Source organism: Colletotrichum acutatum (genome assembly GCF_030867785.1).
Source record: "Colletotrichum acutatum strain CBS 112980 chromosome Unknown BDZ83scaffold_225, whole genome shotgun sequence".
In the NCBI taxonomy this organism is placed as follows: domain Eukaryota; kingdom Fungi; phylum Ascomycota; class Sordariomycetes; order Glomerellales; family Glomerellaceae; genus Colletotrichum; species Colletotrichum acutatum.
The window spans coordinates 25,777-44,449 of record NW_026849219.1 but is presented as its reverse complement, the minus strand read 5'-3'; the positions used below and the strand labels follow the sequence as shown (position 1 = coordinate 44,449).

General features: G+C 53.3%; 7 protein-coding genes and 1 non-coding gene across 8 annotated transcripts; 4 read left to right on the top strand and 4 right to left on the bottom strand.

Moving 5' to 3' along the window:
* Positions 1-2,454: 2,454 nt before the first annotated feature.
* On the bottom strand, positions 2,455-4,114 carry BDZ83DRAFT_643578 (dihydrodipicolinate synthase). The gene is made up of 2 exons (XM_060509685.1): positions 2,802-4,114; positions 2,455-2,683 (listed from the first exon to the last, which is right to left on the bottom strand). The coding sequence occupies exon 1, from the start codon at positions 3,909-3,911 to the stop codon at positions 2,856-2,858; it is 1,056 nt and encodes a 351-aa protein (XP_060357849.1). The 5' UTR covers positions 3,912-4,114; the 3' UTR covers positions 2,455-2,683; positions 2,802-2,855.
* An 876-nt stretch (positions 4,115-4,990) lies between these two features.
* BDZ83DRAFT_t318 lies at positions 4,991-5,072 on the top strand. The gene has a single exon. It is a non-coding gene; the product is annotated as a tRNA-Ser (tRNA).
* A 386-nt stretch (positions 5,073-5,458) lies between these two features.
* Positions 5,459-6,214, bottom strand: BDZ83DRAFT_724726 (uncharacterized protein; the record flags this gene model as incomplete). Its single annotated transcript, XM_060512691.1, has 3 exons — positions 5,459-5,644; positions 5,668-5,743; positions 5,877-6,214. 3 exons carry the CDS (start codon positions 6,212-6,214, stop codon positions 5,459-5,461), a joined length of 600 nt encoding a protein of 199 aa, XP_060357848.1.
* An 18-nt stretch (positions 6,215-6,232) lies between these two features.
* On the bottom strand, positions 6,233-6,403 carry BDZ83DRAFT_535972 (uncharacterized protein; the record flags this gene model as incomplete). Its single annotated transcript, XM_060503357.1, has 1 exon — positions 6,233-6,403. A coding segment is annotated over one exon (171 nt), but the record flags the coding sequence as incomplete, so codon positions are not given.
* A 2,457-nt stretch (positions 6,404-8,860) lies between these two features.
* BDZ83DRAFT_593724 (uncharacterized protein) lies at positions 8,861-9,946 on the top strand (the record flags this gene model as incomplete). Its single annotated transcript, XM_060506658.1, has 4 exons — positions 8,861-8,974; positions 9,023-9,424; positions 9,506-9,741; positions 9,817-9,946. Coding segments are annotated over 4 exons (882 nt in total), but the record flags the coding sequence as incomplete, so codon positions are not given.
* A 1,188-nt stretch (positions 9,947-11,134) lies between these two features.
* BDZ83DRAFT_758404 (uncharacterized protein) lies at positions 11,135-11,707 on the top strand (the record flags this gene model as incomplete). Its single annotated transcript, XM_060515028.1, has 1 exon — positions 11,135-11,707. The coding sequence occupies one exon, from the start codon at positions 11,135-11,137 to the stop codon at positions 11,705-11,707; it is 573 nt and encodes a 190-aa protein (XP_060357845.1).
* A 351-nt stretch (positions 11,708-12,058) lies between these two features.
* BDZ83DRAFT_657910 (uncharacterized protein) lies at positions 12,059-13,087 on the bottom strand (the record flags this gene model as incomplete). The annotated part of the gene is made up of 3 exons (XM_060510991.1): positions 12,059-12,342; positions 12,410-12,525; positions 12,624-13,087. 3 exons carry the CDS (start codon positions 13,085-13,087, stop codon positions 12,059-12,061), a joined length of 864 nt encoding a protein of 287 aa, XP_060357844.1.
* A 2,837-nt stretch (positions 13,088-15,924) lies between these two features.
* BDZ83DRAFT_758402 (uncharacterized protein) lies at positions 15,925-18,549 on the top strand (the record flags this gene model as incomplete). Its single annotated transcript, XM_060515027.1, has 1 exon — positions 15,925-18,549. The coding sequence occupies one exon, from the start codon at positions 15,925-15,927 to the stop codon at positions 18,547-18,549; it is 2,625 nt and encodes an 874-aa protein (XP_060357843.1).
* Positions 18,550-18,673: the final 124 nt, after the last annotated feature.

Here is an 18,673-nt window from a genome sequence, read left to right as displayed (position 1 = left end):
GGGTTCGAGTTGGTCGACTCGAAAGTGAGATGGGGAGAGGGAGGGGGGAGGGGCGCACGCCGCACGAAGCCATCTGACATGATCCTTGCCTCACCCTTCTCGCTCCTGAACCGGGATGGCTGAAACGGCGCCATCACGCATCTTTCAGGCGGCTCCGCCATATGACCCCCACCACTTTGCTTTACGCGATTCGATGGAATCTGGACGGTTGACCTCGTTCACGTTGTCGTAGTCAGGTAAAAGCTGTGTACGGAGTAGTTGCGGTAGAAGTCACGGTCCTTTTCCTCGTCCCATCTTCGGTTCCTCGGCCTCTCGCATCTTCGATGACCTCAACGGGAGATCATATGAGGATCTTTACGACCTGGAACGTCCCTGCAAGCGAGAAATAAAAGGTCGATGCGCTCGTCGGGAAGCTGCCTGTCTTTAAAGGGGCATGACAGATCATGTTTGTCACTATCCACGCTTTCTTCGTCTCCTTCTTGGGAACATTTTGAGTTGCTGTGCGGGTAGCTGGCCTGTTTCGAGAAGCTCCCTCCGTGAATACAATCTCGATTGTTGCCAATCTATTGAGCTGAACTGGAGCTGGTCGAGCCCGACCTACCTTGGCCGAAGCCCCTTTCAAGTTCACATGCAAGGCAAGGGCGAAGTGTATTAGTCGAGACTTGACCGTATCAGTAATCGTCGCCCGGAATGAGCTACCGACTGGTAAACGGTGACCGTGATGCACTGCCGTTCAATCTGGATGCATCTCACATAGAACGAGATCCTTCTCCAGTGCGACTTTAGCTGTCCAGCCCGATCGCGCTGATGGCATCACTCGGTGTGCAGGCGTGTCTCATGGCCTCAACGCTCAGCGCATCTCTTCATCAACTTCAGACCAAAGCCTTTCACCCATGTGGACTCCGACGCACCCGACTTGGCTCCCAAATCGTGGGCCTCTCTATGGCGCGCGTCATTCGAAAACGCCAACGCATTCCCAATTCCCCAAAGCGGTTCTCTCTTCTGGTCTGCTTTTCGTACCCGGCTTGGCTGATTGTCGGTGTGCAGACTGGCTGCCCGCAGCCAGACCAGGCCAAGTATTACCAGGCAGGGCGCTCATCGGTCCTCGTTTCTTCTTCTCGCCTTCTTCGTCCGATCATCAACTGAACACATTGAAACTCACCCCCGTGCCCACATCGTGGATCCGAGGCAGGGTCAAGGGCGCTAAACCTTGTCCCATCAGCGGGTACCTGGGCCAGACCAGGCACAGGCTCCAGGCCCCCCCCCTCGGCCCCTCCTCCTAGGCAGGCTCCTCCTGAACAGACTGAGCCCGTTAGATTGGGCCGTTTGAATTTTACCTACAGGTGAGGAGGGGAGGAAGCAAGGAAGAGGAAAAGGGGATGGACGCGGATAGACAAGCGAAAAACATGGCTGCAGCTGTTTATGCGACGGAGAATGTGGGAGATGAAATGCACTTTTTAAATTTATGGGATCATTGGGATGAAAGATGGAGAAACAGGAGCTGAGGCCCCTCCACATTCCCGCTGTGCCTCTCAAGATGGGCCAAGACCTCAATCTGCTTGGTTCGGTTACTGACCGATTCTATCGGCCGAGTGTGGATGACATAATCATACTCCGTACACACAGAAGCTCTCCTGAGTTCCAATCTTTCTTCATTTTTGGTCTCCGGTGGTCGGACGGTGGATCTTTTGGCTTTCGGGATGCAGCAGGATGTCGTCAGTAGCCGCCGTTCGGCATGAAGCCGGGCGGTTGGCCAGATGACGGCTTCTAGATTGACTGGAGCTATCCATTTGTAGTCCCAAATGAGATGCGTGGAAGGGCCGATGAGACTCATGCGAGAAGCCGCCTACATGACTTTCATAAGTTCCATGAGATTAGCCACTTGATACTGATGAGACTTGTTTACAGACTTGAAGATAGGGATGTTCACCATCGCAGCAGATTAATAAGCCTTTCTTATTTCTGTTCAAGGGAGAAGACTCGGACATAAGCACAAAGCTGGGTAAAGATGCTATGAGCCTCCGACTCAAACGCTAGCCAATATCAAAACAAAGGCATACGCAGCCCCCCTCACTGAAGCTCAAATAGCGGGGGAGGAAATGTGTTTCCTGATCTAGGGGCGCATTCACTTCGGCCCTGTATGGAACTTATCTAGCCCTCTTGCTCAACCCATTTTGAACATGGCGTATGTCCAGCGTATGGGTCTTTGTCAGGACTTGGTACTCTGAACTCATCTCAAGGATCGGACAAGTAAGACAGCACTGAACCAGGCTGCTGTTCGTCACTTATTGACACCTAACGCGACTCCCGTGCTTATGAACCCCGCAAGAATTAGGCCGTCTTAAGTTAAGTATGCTTGAATCGGTAGTGGACTTCTTCCCCGGCCGCAGCCCACAGCTATGGAGTTCCACCTTCAGATGCCGCGTCATCCGTCTTTCGCGCCCGGCGCTCAATCTGACACGGCCCTTGCAGCTGCGACGCCGCCACTGAACAAGCCTAGCTATTCCGGCCGGAATCCCATTCTCCTGCTCATTATGGCAGCCTTCCTTATCGGCCCTCTTGTCGGTGCCTCGCCTTGGTCCCGGACGTGTATGTTGGGATGGCCGGACGGGCACCGGCTATGTGGTCATTTTCGACTCGGTGCGGTGGTCTATAAGCGATTCTCATAGAGCGATGTTGAAATGTAGGTTGCATTCGAAGTATCCGACATCATTCACTCAACAGGTTCAAGAGCAAAGCACATAAAGTACTTCTAAAATGCCAACAGATCAAAAGCTAATCAATTTCAACTCAATCGGTAGCTTGAGCCCCAACTATCCGGCCTCTCGTGAGTAACTAAAGCAGGGCCACATCCATCAACATCTCGCGACTGACGCTTCCGCTTCTTTCTCTGCCCGGAACAGCTCACTAAGCTCCTTTAAAACTTTGATGACCTCAATTAGTGGCGGCAGGTAGCAGGGCTTTCGCGGCGTGCCTCCATAGTCGTTCCAAAATTTGACCACCGCCTTTATACCCACGAGGCCTAGGCCAGTGACGACCGAGTTCCCTCTCGCAATGACTGCCTGCAGGTCCTCCGCCTCACGGAGCTTGCCTCGACCAGAGAGCTCCCTGACGCCCACGCACGCATACGTTGCAAAGTCGGCGAGCCCCGCGATCGTTCCATTCCACCCGAGGACTTGGCACTGTCGGATGGAGTTGGTGTTGCCGCCGGCCACAAAAAAGCCCTTGGGAAACAGTTCATACGCCTCTCGCGCGAGATTCTTCATGTGGTCATACTTGAAATTGACGCCCACGACGTTAGGGTGCTTCGCGATACGGAGGATGTCGTCCAAAGTGAGTCGCAGTCCCGATGCCGCCGCGGGGAAGTTGTCGATGACCAGTGGGATAGGCGATCTGTCTGTGACGTCGAAGAAGTGCTGTATGATCATTTCATTGCTTATGACAGATGCGTAGTAGCTTGGAACTGTTATCAATGCGTGAGACGCGCCGCTCTCGGCTGCGTCTCGACAAAGTTGAAGTGTTCCACGCGTCGACTGAGCACCGCACGCGGCGATCAATGGAGCGCGGGGATTCTTGAGTCTGTCGCAATACCCTCTGTAGATAGTATCGGCTACGCACCGAATCATGATGCTGCGTTCCTCCCTCGTCAGGTGCACTGATTCGCCGATGGAACTGTGGATAACGATGCCTGCTACCCCTGCTTTGATAAGTCTGGTGACATGATGCTCGAGAACTATTGTGTCGATGTCCTCGGAATATGTAAAGAAGGCGAGAGTGGGAGCGTATACTCCATTGGGCAGACGAAGATGCTTCGCCTTGGGTGCTGCTTGCGAGGCTTCCGCCTGCGAACTATAAGCCAAGCTGTCATTCGACATCGTTCTTGATAATTCACAAAAGTCGTTCTTGCACATTACAAGAAATCAAGCGCAAAAGCTCGGAGATATATCAAATCGTGCATCTAGGGCAGAAAGCCTGAAAGCAAACTGGGCAGCTTGAACTTCATACTCGTAGAAAATACGGCTCAGATATCTCTGAGTGACCTTCGCCATGTTAACGACCAGGTGATAAGTCAACAGGATTGACATCAAACAAAATTCAATATGCCCCTTTTAAGTCAAAAGGCATGTCAGTAAACATGTGGCTTTACGAGAAGGTGGGGAGCAATTTAAAGGTTTGAAAGGACAGGAGTTTACGTTGGAGTGGCTGCTTTGCTAACGACATATCCTACCTTTGTCGGATGCGCCACTGGATAGTTGAGAATGTGAAGTTGAAAGTTCGTTGAGTAAGGTAGGCGAGGTAGGTTTCGGGTATTGGCATATCACAAGGTGCGCCACCGCGACATCTTCCGAAGAGCGCATTTGATCACTGCGTTCCTTCACGTAAGCCTTGCGGAAAGTTAGTACTTGACACTTGAAGACAGGGGAGATCATGTTGCATTTAATATGGCTGTCATGTGTAGATCTTGCGTTGCACTGTACTCAGTACATCATGCTGCTTTGTGTTCCTAGTGGACGCATACCAGCCTAAATCCATGTAGTAACTTCACTTCATTAGCTAGGTTCCAGAATTCTTCAATCAATTGCTCTAAGAAACCTCCATTCAAATATGTTTTGGATCGAACTAATGGAGCCTCGAGAGATTAAATTGCTTGAATACAGCGGCTGGAAGAGTTCACGTAAGGAAATCGCCTACCACTACCTCGCCGATGTCCCCGTAGCATTTGGCATAAATCTATGATATTAGGGACATGGCCAATTATAAAGCAGTCACTCTAATTATACAATCAAGAAAAGCCCGTGTATAGATCCTAAATTATATGGCTTTCAGTACCCAAACTTCGTTCCTGGCAACACAAAGCATGCCTGTGTTACAACTTACACTGTCGTCACCCACCGCACTTCACCTGGGTCTGCTATGCGTGGGGTCTTCTTTTCACGATTGGCCTTCCACACCATCTCCACACCACATTGCATCCGCAATATGGATCGCCGGCGTTGTGGCAGAGTGGTCTAATGCGCAAGACTAGAAATCTTGTTCCTTCGGGAGCGTCTGTTCGAATCAGGCCAACGTCGATTACCTTTTGTTTTCCTGCCCAGTTGCATTTTGGATACTACAAGTATGACAAAGTTGAACTTTTGTGGCTGCCAAACGGCAACCGAAGGACCAAATTGTCATGCCAGTTGACTGAACTCAAGTCTGTGCTGGCTTTTGACTTAACAGCATTTGCCGGTTTGCTGAATGCGAGTTGCAGTTGTCTCGAGAGAGAGTAAGTGTCCGTAACCCCAGTCCTTTCTGGGACCAATCGTACTTCTCATTCAACTACCTTCGCGTGGTGGTTGGCTCCCGTCCATGCTCCTGACGTGCTACATTGCCGCCTAAATTATCATTCTTTGCAGACACGTAAAGAGTGTTCATTTATCTAGCCTTTAACTACACGTGCGTCCGCTCATGTGTAACCTCACGGGTGCCTAACCCAGAACCAGGTCAAAGAAATCCCGATCAACGCTCCGTTCTGTATGTCTCTTTTCAACTCTGACTCAAGCCTGTACATGTCTTTGGTGGTTTGGAGTGTGTCGACGCCTCCAGATTCAAGTATAGACAGCATTACTGGCTGAGCAACCTCGGTGGCTATCTTTCTCATCGACTCTCGCATCATGTCCTCCACACTGAAAATGTTCCAAATTTATCGTCGACATCCGCGAAGCCGGCGTCTCGGAGCACGAGGGCAAGTTGAGCGGGCATGCTGTATTGGATGACCAGGATGAGTAAGATGAAAACGCTATAAATGTGGTGATAGGAATTTGTCCAAAAACACTGTAGACAGTACTGAAAACACTTGAAGAACTTATCTTGGATTACGGCCGCCTTTGGTAGACCAGAACAGTCTAATTCGAGACCATTCGTCGAAAGCGTGGCTAGGCGGGACGCACTTCCAGGACGTATCGCCGGCTTCTTCCCAGTGGATGTAGCCCCCGGAGCGTAAGAGCGTGAACGCATTCGCCGCCACAGTTCTCCAATCCTCTTTTCGCATTCCCGATCCGATCAGGCGTATGTGTACCATATCGAATGACCCGTGCATCTCCTCTGGAAACGGCTTCAGCGCATTGTGTTGTAGAATAGAAATATTGGGAGGCAAATCTGATGGTGGCGGAAACTTGATGGTGTCCATATCTATGCCTCGCAGCTCGGCAGAGGAGGGGAGTAGCTTGAACATGTCTCTAAGCCAGATCCCAGTGCCGGTGGCGATCCCTGCAACGCGAGGGTTCTGCTGCTTCTTGAGATGTGTCAAGATTTGCTGGGGACAGAGTCCAACGCAAAGAGAGAGGAAGATGTTCCTGTGGTTGTACTCGAGCCGCTCACGCTCCTTGGCTAGGTCGCCGCGATTGAGGGCGTAGACGGTGTCCTGGTCCTTGTTCCATGGCTTCAAGCCGGCGATTGAGTTCGCATGAGATACTGCTGCCATTTTCAAAGATTTCAGTACCTGAGAAGATTGCCAGCATTTTCGGGAGTCCTTACGGTGATACGGGTCTCATCGGGCCATATGTAGGACAGCCCAACAGCTGTTTATACCCAAGGTCGCACGGTAGCTCGGAACTGAGCAGTGAGCCATCAACCGAGGCAGCACAGTAATTGAGTTGAAGGCACGAGAAGCTCTGGCCAATCGCCCGAGAAGTTGCTATCAGCGTTGAGCTACATCTCCATATCAGACTTTCGGCACTTGGCTGTCAGAGGCGCGATTGGCATATGGTGTATCATTTCTGCGTAGGTAGTTCGTCTCAGATGTGGCTTAACAGTTCGTTTTGAACCTAACGCTCTTGATTTCGCCGACTTCGGTTCCGGCACATAATCTCGGGCTTAGTCACTGTAAGAACTTGGCACATGTGGGAAAATCTAAAAGAGTCCTAACGGTGATGATGTACTGATCAAGAAAAATGACTTATTGCCAGCGCCAGGATCATTACCCACCTGGGACAAGAGCACCTTTTTCGTTCTGCAGATAATCTCAAAATTGAGAAACAACAGCGCTGCCCTGTGGGGAAACGCATTTCCAAGACCACGTTTTCCAGCGGGCCGTAGTTGTCACTCAGCATGGAAGGACCACTCCATGACATTTTGTCTGGGTTGCTGGTGTCTGGAGGAGATCCCACAGGCAGAGGCAGATTCCAAGAAGTAGTAGACAGGAGAACTCAAGATGCGATCTCACGAGTCTGATGTATAACTCAATCAAGAGAAAAGCTGCTCCATGATCGATATTTTCATCACCGTTCCTGTCAGTCTAAACCCTTACACGAGCCTGCAGCTGTAGGCTCGTAATGATGAAGAGAGGACCGAGCCTTCTTGGATAGCAACCCGCCAAGCCATCAGAAGCAGACAATGGTCTCGGTCACTCCTCACTACACCCCATATAGCTCGCAACAAAGTTGCAATATGCTAACAGCATCATAGGTCTGAGGGACAAAACTTCTGGGAGCAAAGAGGCGTCTTCGAGCCTCGCTTTTTAAAGATTCCTCAGTTGTTCGGGCTACCAAGGTGCAGCTGATGCGGAATTTTCTGCTGAAGTTACTTTTATGGCCCCGTGCTTTTGCGGGAATCAACTTCCACCAAGGTTGTGGGCGAATTGTACATGTCGCCTGCACTCAAAGTGGAATCGGACTAAAATCTGCAGCCATGACACAAATTCAAGGATAGCCATTTACCTAGCCACGGAACGCTGTAAAGTGGCACGTAGGGTATCAAGACGTGGTAATACAGGGGCGCTGCCGAACGAAAGAGTCGAGGTTGAGTCTTGTGTCTTTGTAATTGTAGGGTGTGATTTGGTGCGGAATGGGAGGCCAGAGTAAGAGGCAGGAGTCAAGGAACATGCAATCAGGGAACGCGATTTCCCAGTTGGCCACTTGACTACCTACTCTAACTCAAGATACTCAAGGTACATGCACCATGAAACTCGGGGGTTGACCGAGCTCGAGGAAAGAAGGCCACAGATCCAAAGGAGTAGCCTCGAAAAGTCGAGATTTACCGGATGATATGTGGATACTGACGCCGTAGCCTCCGTCTCGGGACGTCCCGGCCGGGATCGACATTCTCCACATCATCGGGATCATGCTTCCTGGCCAACATCACCACAGTCGTACGACGCTCACGTCGAGTGGCTCTTGGCAAAAAGAGATATACAAGACATGGCAGCATCAGATTTTCAGCCTGGAAAAGCCAGGCATGCTATCAGAGTCGCAAGCAGTGCAACCTTCTTGAGCCTTCAATTTGGATGGGGGCCATTGTGACCCAGAGCTGAAGTGTAAGTTCTTCTAGTAAAGCCATGGCGTTGAAACATTCCGGAGCCGGCGCTGGCGCGCGGCTCTTTACCGGCACTTCGCCGATGCCACGTTGTGTGACTGTCAGTTTCTTTGAACGAATTCATTCGAAGTCGTGATATTGTTGAATTAGTACCCCATTTGTTTGCCAGCACGTCGATGCCAAGCTATAAAGTGTCTAATCCAGCCCCCTCTGCCATGCTTGTTTCCCCATCTACCAGGATCCGAAACGAACACACCCCAGCTTAATCGGATTTTTGACCTGACTATCCGAACACTAAGCAGAATGAGGTCTCTGCCAATTGACGTTACGGAGTTCAGGAAAGTGAAGTCCGAATCCCTGGCAGAAGATGTTGTGAGTTGCGTCAACAGTGACGGCAACTACCAGCTGAGCATCCAAGAATTCAAAAAGTTACCATGTCTTTACTACAAGGACTGCGAGTGTCCGGCAATGGAACCCAAGCCGGATATTGCGGGGAAGTGTGTGAGTTACAACTTCGAGAGCCCCAAACTCAATATTGTTGTTTGCTAATTGCATTCACTGAGTGCAGGTACTGGCGGCGTTTACCATTACTGCTTTCTTCACTCTCTGCTTGTCAATATACTGCTTCATCGTGGGCCGTACCAACGAAGAGCGACAGACGTTCAACCCAGTCGACCGTTTTGTTCGCAGACGCATATCCGAGCCTCTCCGCCACTTCATGTATCGAAAGGGCGTCAGCCCTGACTTACAATCTCTCATCGCCTACGATCTCGTCAATACCTTTAGCGATCTTCAGCTTGTGACGGGCCTCGCCATCTTAGTTGCCGGATTCACAGAGCTAGCGCAACGGGAGATCTCGGTCTACCATTTTCTCATTATCACTGACCTCGCATGGTTCTGCACCAACTCTCATCTCCTATCGCTTGTAGTCACTCGAAGAATGAGAGATAGCGTCAAGAGAACGCATCCGCATCGTTACAATCACGAGCAAACCGAACTTGCTGCGCGTCTAAGTCGCGCCTTACGAATCTTTTTCATGGTCTCCACATTTGCCTTCCTTGTCTTCGCATTCTGGGCTACTGGGTTCGAGTTGGTCTATGCCTACATGAGCTGCCCGATGGACTGCATGTTAGTTGAGGGAAGAGGGGATGGACCATGGAACCAGATGATGGTGGCCAACCTGGTCTTGATGTCGTACTTTTATGCAGTACAGATCTTCCTCACTTGGCGCACTGGTCGTATCTACTGGATGGACCACATTAGAAGCTTCCTTGTTGATAGGCAAGGCCAGCCAGTCAACGTTTTGAACCCAGAAATGGTTTTCAAGCGATGGACAGAAAACAAAGTGTTGAAGGCGCTGAAAGCATTGCCTTTGGCCTTGTGGTACTTTCTCGCGTCTGAAACAGGGATGCTGCTTGGACTGACTGGTTACTTCATATATGGGGTATGGTCTCTTCTCTTCGATCGATGGATCGCACGCTTGATTGTGGAAAAGGCCGATGACGATGATGACATCGTATTCAGCCAACTTGTTCCACTCTTCTTACTCATCATTCCCTTCATGGGCATCTTTGAGTCTTATGCTCGACACTCGAAGGCAGTCAAGGAGTGTGAAGCCAAGGAGCTGGAAAGTCGTACATCAGAGGGATCTTGAGGACAAATTTGTTTCATGCGGGTGGTGAACTCTGAGGGAGAATTGGGACGGAAAGGAAGGACGCGAAGATACAGAATGACGCACAGGATGCCTCTCGCTGAGGCAGGGAGGAAGAATACCAAGAGATGCGGAATACCATGATACGCCGAACATCGGATTGGTTTCGAGTTAGAGAACATGTCAGCGTTTTTACACGGTCAAAGCAACATGGCGGTGTTCATCGCGAGTTCGCCCTCAGGGTTGGTCAGCACGTTCCGACCCGTTTCCCCATCCGGCGATGTCACAGATCGTTGAAGCGTTTGACACTTTCAACTACCAAGAGGCGTAAGATGAGAAACCGTCAGCCGGCAAGGCTGATATTGCATGAGACATGAAAAAGCCACAGCAGGCCGACGGTGGATATGAAAGCGTCGAGATGTCACCAAAATATGGTATCAGGGCTGAGCGGGAGGAAGATATGAGCGCAGGCACCAACATTTGCCCAACGCCACAACGCTAGAGCGCGACATGTCTCATTCCCCAGCCTTCACACGCATGCCAATGAGAGTGCCACCCATTCCTGACACTTTGGCTTTGACGCTAATGTCCCGCCTCCGTCAAGCTCTTCTAAACGCGTTCGGCGTAGCGGTGGCTCAGCGTAGGGGCGCGTTTTACAGGTCTCCCGACACGAGACGATGAGAAGGCGGGCCGAGGATGCCATGCCAGGTAGAGGTGTAACTGAGCCTTTTGCCATGCCGAGCGGATGACCGACAGAATATCTTGCCGCGGCTTTTCTTGAGTTCTGACGAGCATGCATCGTTCCCTGTTGCTTATGCAGTATAGCTCGCCACAGTCAGTTGGCTTCCGTAAGGTGTATTGAGCCTCATACATCACTTCATGAATCTAGGGGGTGAACCGTCAGCCTCCCGCCAAGCTCGCATACATGATCCAAGGCATGAGCGTATCGGTGAATTTGATTTAAGACGACCGTCACTCCTTTACCAAGGAAGAGGTTAAGCACAAGACGACATCAGAACGTGCATTCACTTTACAGATCACCGTCATCACTCATCATCGCCTCCCTCGACCGTGCCCACAGCACAGAGTCCTTGCCCGCAGCCATATCAACCCATCCAACACCCAGTAATTACAAGACGGGACTTCATTCGTACCCACACGCACTCACATACACTCATACAAACTACTACAATGCGTCCCTCAACCTACTTCGTCGCAGCCCTCTGCGCAACAGCAAACGCCCTGGAAGCCATAGACGTACCAAACCGCGCCAGTGAGGCCATAGCAGCCGCCAACGCAGCCATCAAGGAACGCCGCGACCTCAACGCCTGTACATCCGTCGCTACCTCCATCCTCCCCAAAATTACCGACAACGTGCCCACTCCGCCCGCCGACGTGGCCGCCTATCTTGCGCTCTCAGTGACCATCACGGACGCCTGCTCCGACCCAACCATCACGGGGTCCGTCGGCTCCGCGTACTCTACCTATGCGTCGTCGTACACTTCGTGGAGAGATAAGCACATCACCGACTTCCGCGCGCTGTGGCAGGCTTGCAGCGACGTTCCTGGCATCGTGGACGTTTTGCCTACGGGTACGAATCAGTGTAGTTCCGTCGTGGCGCAGATTACCAGCGCGGGGCCGGTCAACGGCGGCGGATCTGGGGGTATCGGGGGATCGCATAACGCTGCTGCTAAGCCTAGGGAGACTGGGGCTGTTGTTGCGGCGGCGGCCATGGCTGGATTCATTGTTGCTGCTATTCAGTAAGAGTTGACTTGTTGATGTGTGTGCCTTTAACTAAGAAGAAAGGAACGTGGGGCATGGCCATGAAGATGGGCAAGGGAAGCCTTCACTGGCACTAGTTGATACCTTGATTTAGGAGGAAGTAATGGGAATTATGATGTCGCGGGGAATTTCACGGCCTTTTCAGATAGTTCCAGACACGAAGGAGAAACATACTTGATACTTTCATTCCCCTCGTTGAAGCTGTCTACAATGACTCCGTATACGCCCGCTTCCATCTGATGTGGTATCTGATATTTTCCTCCACATGTCTCTTCGCATACTTGACATTATCATTAGTTTTGTTTCCAAAATATCTACAGGGGTCTTCCTTTATCATAACAAGACGGCAAAGTTCCAATTCTCTACCGCCGCATGCGACTTTTTCAAGTCCCGCTTTAGCCAGCACCGCAGCTCCGCGGCGCCGTTGATCATGACGTTGCCCCACGATACGCCGGTGCACTGGGCCGACTTTGCGCAAATCTCCATGCAGTCGCCCATGGTACTCGCCTGCGTGTTGGACATGTCGATGGCGCCGTCGTCGCCGCTGTAGTCGACCCCGCAGACCCGGAGGAAGCGCTTGTCGGAGCCGATGACGTTGTAGACCGTGTTGTCCGCGTCTGGGCAGATTGCGTTGCCGCTCGAAGTTGCTGTCGGAGACGGGGTTGACGTGGAGGTGCTTGTTACCGAGGTTGGTATCGTTGTTGATGCCGTCTCGGTTGCGGTTGCATCGCTGCTGCTCCGTGGCATGGAGGAGCTGGACATTGTGGGCACAATCATGGTTGACGACGTCGAACTCGCGCCTGTAGTTGGCGTGGGCGTTGAAGTTGAGCTGCTGAAGAGAGCTTTGTTAATCGACAGGTCCCCGCGCATGTCAAAGTTCAAGAGAAGAAGCACATACCTCGTCGCCGCGGCGCTCTGGTCCGACTTCTGATTCGCGCCAATGCCAACACCAACACCGATACCAACTCCGAGAACAACCGCAACAATCAGAGCGACGAGCAACCAAAACACCCACATTGTCATACCGCAGCACTTGCGCTTCCTCTTGCGGTCGCTATCCTCCTCGTCGTGATCGAACACGCTCTGCCGATACCCCCGCGTCCGAGCAGCTTTGTCACCGCCGGTGCCATCCGGCAGCGGCGGCGTGTCCTCGCGGTAGAACGTGAACTCTTCATTGTTCATGGGCGTCGGGTCGTCGCCGGCCCAGTAGACGCTGGGTATCGATGCTTTGCCAAATATGGACCCTTTTGCGCTCCGGATGGTGGCTGCTTTGCGGGGTGACGGCACGGAGCGTTTTGCTTTGAGGTCGCGGGGGACGATCGGGTCCGGTTCGTCCGGCGGGGGAGGGCGGTCGTTCATCATCTTGTTACCGATGATTCCTTTCCTCTTGCCACCTTACTTTAGATCTGGTCGTTTCCGATCCCTCTAGCTGGATTCCTCCAGTTGAGTTTCCCTCCAGTATTGCCCAATCCCTATTCGATCCCGAAGCAAAAGGCTGGCAATTGCAATTGCCGATGCCAGGCTCTGCAGACAATAATTGCCAGAGTTGCTTTCTTTGGGCGACAAGGCTGTTGGCGTTGCGTGTAGGTTGGGTTATACGGCGAGATCCCGCACCATTATCTCGGCCTTCCCGGGACGAGGACAGAGTTTCGTAGCCTTGCTGCGGCTGGACCCTTGATATAAAAGAAACGAATGTATCTCGAACAAATGCGACCTTGTTTCAAACGAGCGAAAGTGGGCGCGCCCTGGGAAGCGCAATGCGCCGCGCTGCCGACGATTGAATTTGGGGGTCCGGTGTTCTCTCTCTGCCCGTATTCCTAAACCCCAGCCCCGTCACAACGTCGAGCGGGAAAAGAGTGAACCGCTTTGTGAGATCGTTTCGCCTTCAATTGAATGAATGAAATTGAAGCGAAACGTAATGAATGAGAGTGAGTGAAGGAAGGGGAAACAGGATGAATGAAAGGTGAGAGAGAAACGAAAAGTGGGCAAACAGAGTCAACCGTTACCCGCGAATCCATGATCCGTTCAGGAAACTCTCCTCCTGGCCCCCTGTTGCTGGGCTTTCTCCATCAATAAAAGGACCTATATAACAGAGTCCGGAAGTGGTGGTGCCCCTGTTGTGATAATTTCCCGGGCCTGGGGGATGATGTGACGGACTAGGCCGCTTTGGCACGTCCAAGCAATCTACACCATGGAACCGTGGTTTTAGGGGCAAGGATCATGACGGTGTTGGTTCGTGGTTCTCGACCAATATGAGGAATCAGTTGCGCTGGACGAGTTGAAGCATCAAAGTGAACGAAGGAAAAGACTAAGTAAGAGATGATATCCAGAGATTGACCTGTCCAACTGGAATGCGAGCAAACGGCGAGGTGCCCATACTTTCGGGATGCTCGCCTACCTCACCCGAGGAATGCAATGCGACTGTGACGGTCGACCCGACTCACCATTCCCAAAACCGCCCATGAAGACAACGCTCGGCGGGCGGTTTTCCTCGACAAGTTAGCCCCCCAAGCAGCTGGCTTACCCCCTACCCTCATCGACAAGAAACGGTCCTAGCGCGTCCAGACCAGACAAGCACACAGATAACAAGACGAAAACATGTGCGAACTCCAAAGTGCGAGCCAGCCGTGCCAGCCACCGGGTGCTACAGAAAACACCTTGTGGTGGACGCGAAGGAAGTGTGGGAGTCTGACTCTGTCGCGCTGGCGCCGCGAGTTTTGTACTTTTGCGTCTGAGTCGACCCCTCATCCCTCCCATGGTGATTTAAAATGATCCTTTGGTCCCCCCTCCACTCTTCTAACAGACGGTACGGATTCATGTGAGTTCTAGCCCTGCTTCCCAAGATGACGGTCCGCCGTGCATGAGCCCGCGCCGGACATCTGTTCGCTTTGGTATGTTTTTCTTTGCGCTTTGCCTCGCCTCGATCGCTTCCGCTTTCCCGCGACGGCAACGGACTGTGCTACAGATGAAGTGTTGAGTGGCGCAAACTCTCAAACCCCTCATCTTGTAAAGAGCAAAGAGCCTCGGTGCTTCATTCATATTTGTTGCCGTGGTCACTTGATCGAAGCTGCGGCAGGGTAAGGTGAGCAAGGAGCAGAGGTAAAGGGCTGAGAGGAAAGGGAACCGTTGGAAGGTTTTAGAAGAGAGGAACTTGAACAGAGTCATGGCAATGGTATGTGCGGAGCAGAGAACTGGTCAGACTAGCAGAGTTTGCGATTCATGAAGGGACCGTTCATCTCAACTTTTTCATCCCAACGGTGTCCCTGCGAGGAGCCCAACCTCGAGAATATCCCATGGGAGTACTGAAAGGGCAAGGGAAACGAACGAACTGGGGGAAACGAGCGGGAAAAGCCTGCTTTCCAGCCTTGCTAGCTTCGAGAATAACAACAACACTCAACTCTTGACGCCCGATAATCAAACTCCCACGGCCCAAAGCAACCTGCTTTCACAGCATTCCATGGCCCAAGCCCCTGTCCAAGCCCTAGTCGTCTTTTTCCTTGCGAAAGAAGGCCATTGCCAGAAGAAAAAATCTCCGAGCTTTGGAAGCCCTGGAATGCAGCCTAGAATTCTTCTTCCTCTAATTATGGCTGAACCACTCTGCCACTGACGCCTGAAAGCTGAACAGCCTTGTGTTCGTCCTCGGCTGTTCGAGTCTCCGTAACACTAACAGTAAACAGGTCCCCGTTGCCATTGGGAAATGAAGACGAGGTCGGAATGGGTCTACTAGTGAACATGACGAGAAGCTGTCAAGGAAGCCCTCTGCTCTCTTGGTCTCCTCTCCGAGGTCTCCAGCCCCCAGTCCCAGGGCGATCGCTGCAAGTCGGGCATGAGGTGGTGTGGATCATCTCCACGAACATCCCGGCATTCCGTCCATCGGGCACCAACTCGACGCCGCTCTCTTGAGATGAAGTGTTGATGCCAATCAACTCCTTCTCCCTTTGGAAGCTTCCTTTAAACATGCACGTCGTCCCGGAGCGGGTGGCCAATGTTGCATGACTCCCGCAAGACCTTTCCTTGTCTGCTCTTATACTCGCTGCGTTTCTTGCTGTTTTCGTTGGGAAATTTTTCCAAGCGGCCTGTCCTTACCGTCCCATCCCGCTCTCGAACCAGACCAAAAAGAGCGTGAAGCCATCGTCAAGTTTTTCTCAGTTGCAGTGGGGAATTCATTTTGATCATCATTTCGGCCCGTGGACTGCAGCATGACCCATCGACAGGCCCCGCCGCAGCCGGCCCGGAGCTCGCGGCCCCAGACCGAGAAGGTATCCAGCTCGGCCTCCAAGAGCAAGGGAACTAAAGCACCGGCTGCGGCACCAGCACCAGCACCAGCTCCGGCGTCCAAGCCCGCGAGGCAGACGACTCCCATTGCTGCACCGAAGCCCGTTCGCCCCGTCTCTTCTCACAAACTTCAGCCCCCGGTGCAGCAGTGGACGGGAAACCCGAGCCCCCCCTCTTACACCAGCTTCAACGTCCCGCCGCCCGCAAGTCCAGTACCGAAAGCCGGCACCGGCGGCTCTTCAGCGCCCCCAAAAGCTCCCTTATCCGGCCTCGGCCGTGTCGCCGACCTGCGCAGCCCGGGACCCGGCGCCCTCACCAGCTTTCCTCCGCCTCCGCCGACACCGCCTCAGAGGGAGTTGACCGGTTACTTCCCCGCGGGTGCTGGACAGCAACAAAAACAACTGTCATCAGCACAGATTAAGGCGGCCGCAGCTCGTATTCCGGCTAGTGCGCCCAATGGAGTCCTGACACCACCCGAAAAGGCAAAGAGGACTGGGGCACCTGAACCGCGGCCTGGCGTGATTGACTTTGACAACCTTGAAGAGACACTCCAGAACCTGCGCTTCGCACCCTCGCCAATGCTGTCTACTATCTACTCCGCGCCGTCCACTCCTCGAGACGAACTCGCCACGCCGGACTTCACCGCCAGCACCACTACATCGTGTTTCACGCCTCCCTCCACGAACCCGACTCCGGAGCCCGTGACACCGCTGGATCTCACCCCTCGAGGACCGCCTCCAGCGCAAAAGCAGCAGCAGCAGCAGCAGTCAAAGAAGGAACTCACAATGTCACCCACCAGACCTCGTGCTAACTCTCGAAGGGCCAGTCCGCCCAGCAGAAAGCGAGGACGCGGCGTTGTCGCCTGCATCGACAGCCCCGTCACCTTTTGCACGACATGGTACACGCACCCTACCGCCCCCGACTTCTCCATCTGCTCAAAGTGCTACGAGGACCACCTTGTCGGAACCCGCTTCGAGCACGACTTCAGGGGCAAGATCTGTGACGACAACAAGCCGCGGGTCTGCCGCTTCAGCAAGCCCCGCGTCAAGGATCACCTGCTCCGCAACACCCTCGCCACGGGACGCATCGAGGACCTTGTCAGCTTCCTCCTCCATAGGAGCGCTGTTCCGGACTGCAGGGGCGCCGATGGAGCCAAGGGAAGCGAAGGCGCCAAGTGGTATCGTCCAAAGAACAATGCCGTACCCAACATGGTTGTCTGCCAGGCCTGCTTCGAGGACCATATCCAGCCTTACCGCTTCGCAGCCAACTTTGAGCAGGCCACTGGACAAGCCACTAACGATGTCTGGTCCTGCGACCTCTCCACCCGCTATATCCAGAACATTTACAAAGAGGCGGCCGTCAAGGACGACTGGCCTGGCTTCACCAAGGAAGCGCTCGCCAGGATGAACCTCCCCCCTTGCGCCAAGCGCCAAAAGGTTACCGTCACCTCTCGTAAGTGGTTCACGCCCACGGCCGCGGGCCACGACGGCGTCCTCGTCTGCGCCGCGTGCTACTGCGACTTCGTGGCCGGCACCGGTGAGGAAGGAAAATGGTGCGACGCCGGCACGAACCTCGCCTCGCGGTACGGCAGCCTTGTCTACTGCGCGCTGGGCCACTTCAACATTGGCATCGCAATGTCCTGCGCCACCGAGGCCAAGCAGTACTCCATCTTCTGGAAGGCCCTCGACGCCGCCTGCAACGAGGAATTTTGCAGCCCGCAGGGCATCACAGATGGGACATGGTACACGTTCCCCTCCCATCCGGCCGAGTTCGGCATCTGCGCCGCCTGCGTCGCCAACGTCGCCGAGCCCCTCGGCCTGAGCTCCTCTCTAGTGCTGAAGTGCGGCGTATCTTCCGGCACGACGCTTCTGTGCTGCTTTAACCCCGCGAACCCGCGCTTCGCGTCTTACATGACGAAGCTTCTAGAGTGCCACTTTACGGCCGATACCCAGCCGCTCGAGTCGTACGCACTCGAGTTCGCCAGCCTGCCCCTCTGCCCGCGCGACGAGGACTTCCGCGACAGGCGATGGTACGGGTGGCAGGACTGCACGATTTGCCCGTCGTGCTACCACGAGTCCATCCGCGGCACCACACTGGCGACCGCCATGCCGCTCAAGGGCGTCACCGTAGCCGCGAGCCTCATGTGCGAGATGTACAGCCCGCGCATGCGCAACCTCTACGCCCAGGCTTGTGCCCGTAACGATCCGTCTGAGCTGCTCCGGGTGTCCAAGGCCCGTCGGGCCGTTTATGTCGAGACGGTGCCTACGATCCGGCAGATGATTATGGAGGCGCAGATGGCGCTGGGGCAGCAGCGGGTGTTGAATGTTGCGAGTTCGACGAGCCGGGCCATGGGGCAGGCCAAGGAGGCCGTTATGCCGAGTCAGGGGGTGTATAGTATGCCTGGAGTTGGATTCGGTTTCAGCAATCACTTTGAGGCTCAGGGGGCCTCGTATAGCAAGCAGGCAAACTCTATCATGGCAGAGTATGGGTCGGGATCACGGACGCATGTTATTGGAACTTTGGAGAAGAGATGGAGGGAGGTTGAATGAGTTGGATGCCTTGAACGAGCGAGGACGTATATGCATGTTTTTTCCTTTGTCTAAAGATACCACTTAGAATATTGAAAACCCTTCCCAAAAGATCCATCATCTCTAGTCTCACTCTCACTCTATG

Bases quoted from the DNA above. Each gene is read 5' to 3' on its own strand.
- BDZ83DRAFT_643578 (XM_060509685.1), bottom strand. From the start codon at position 3,911: ATGTGCAAGAACGACTTTTGTGAATTATCAAGAACGATGTCGAATGAC.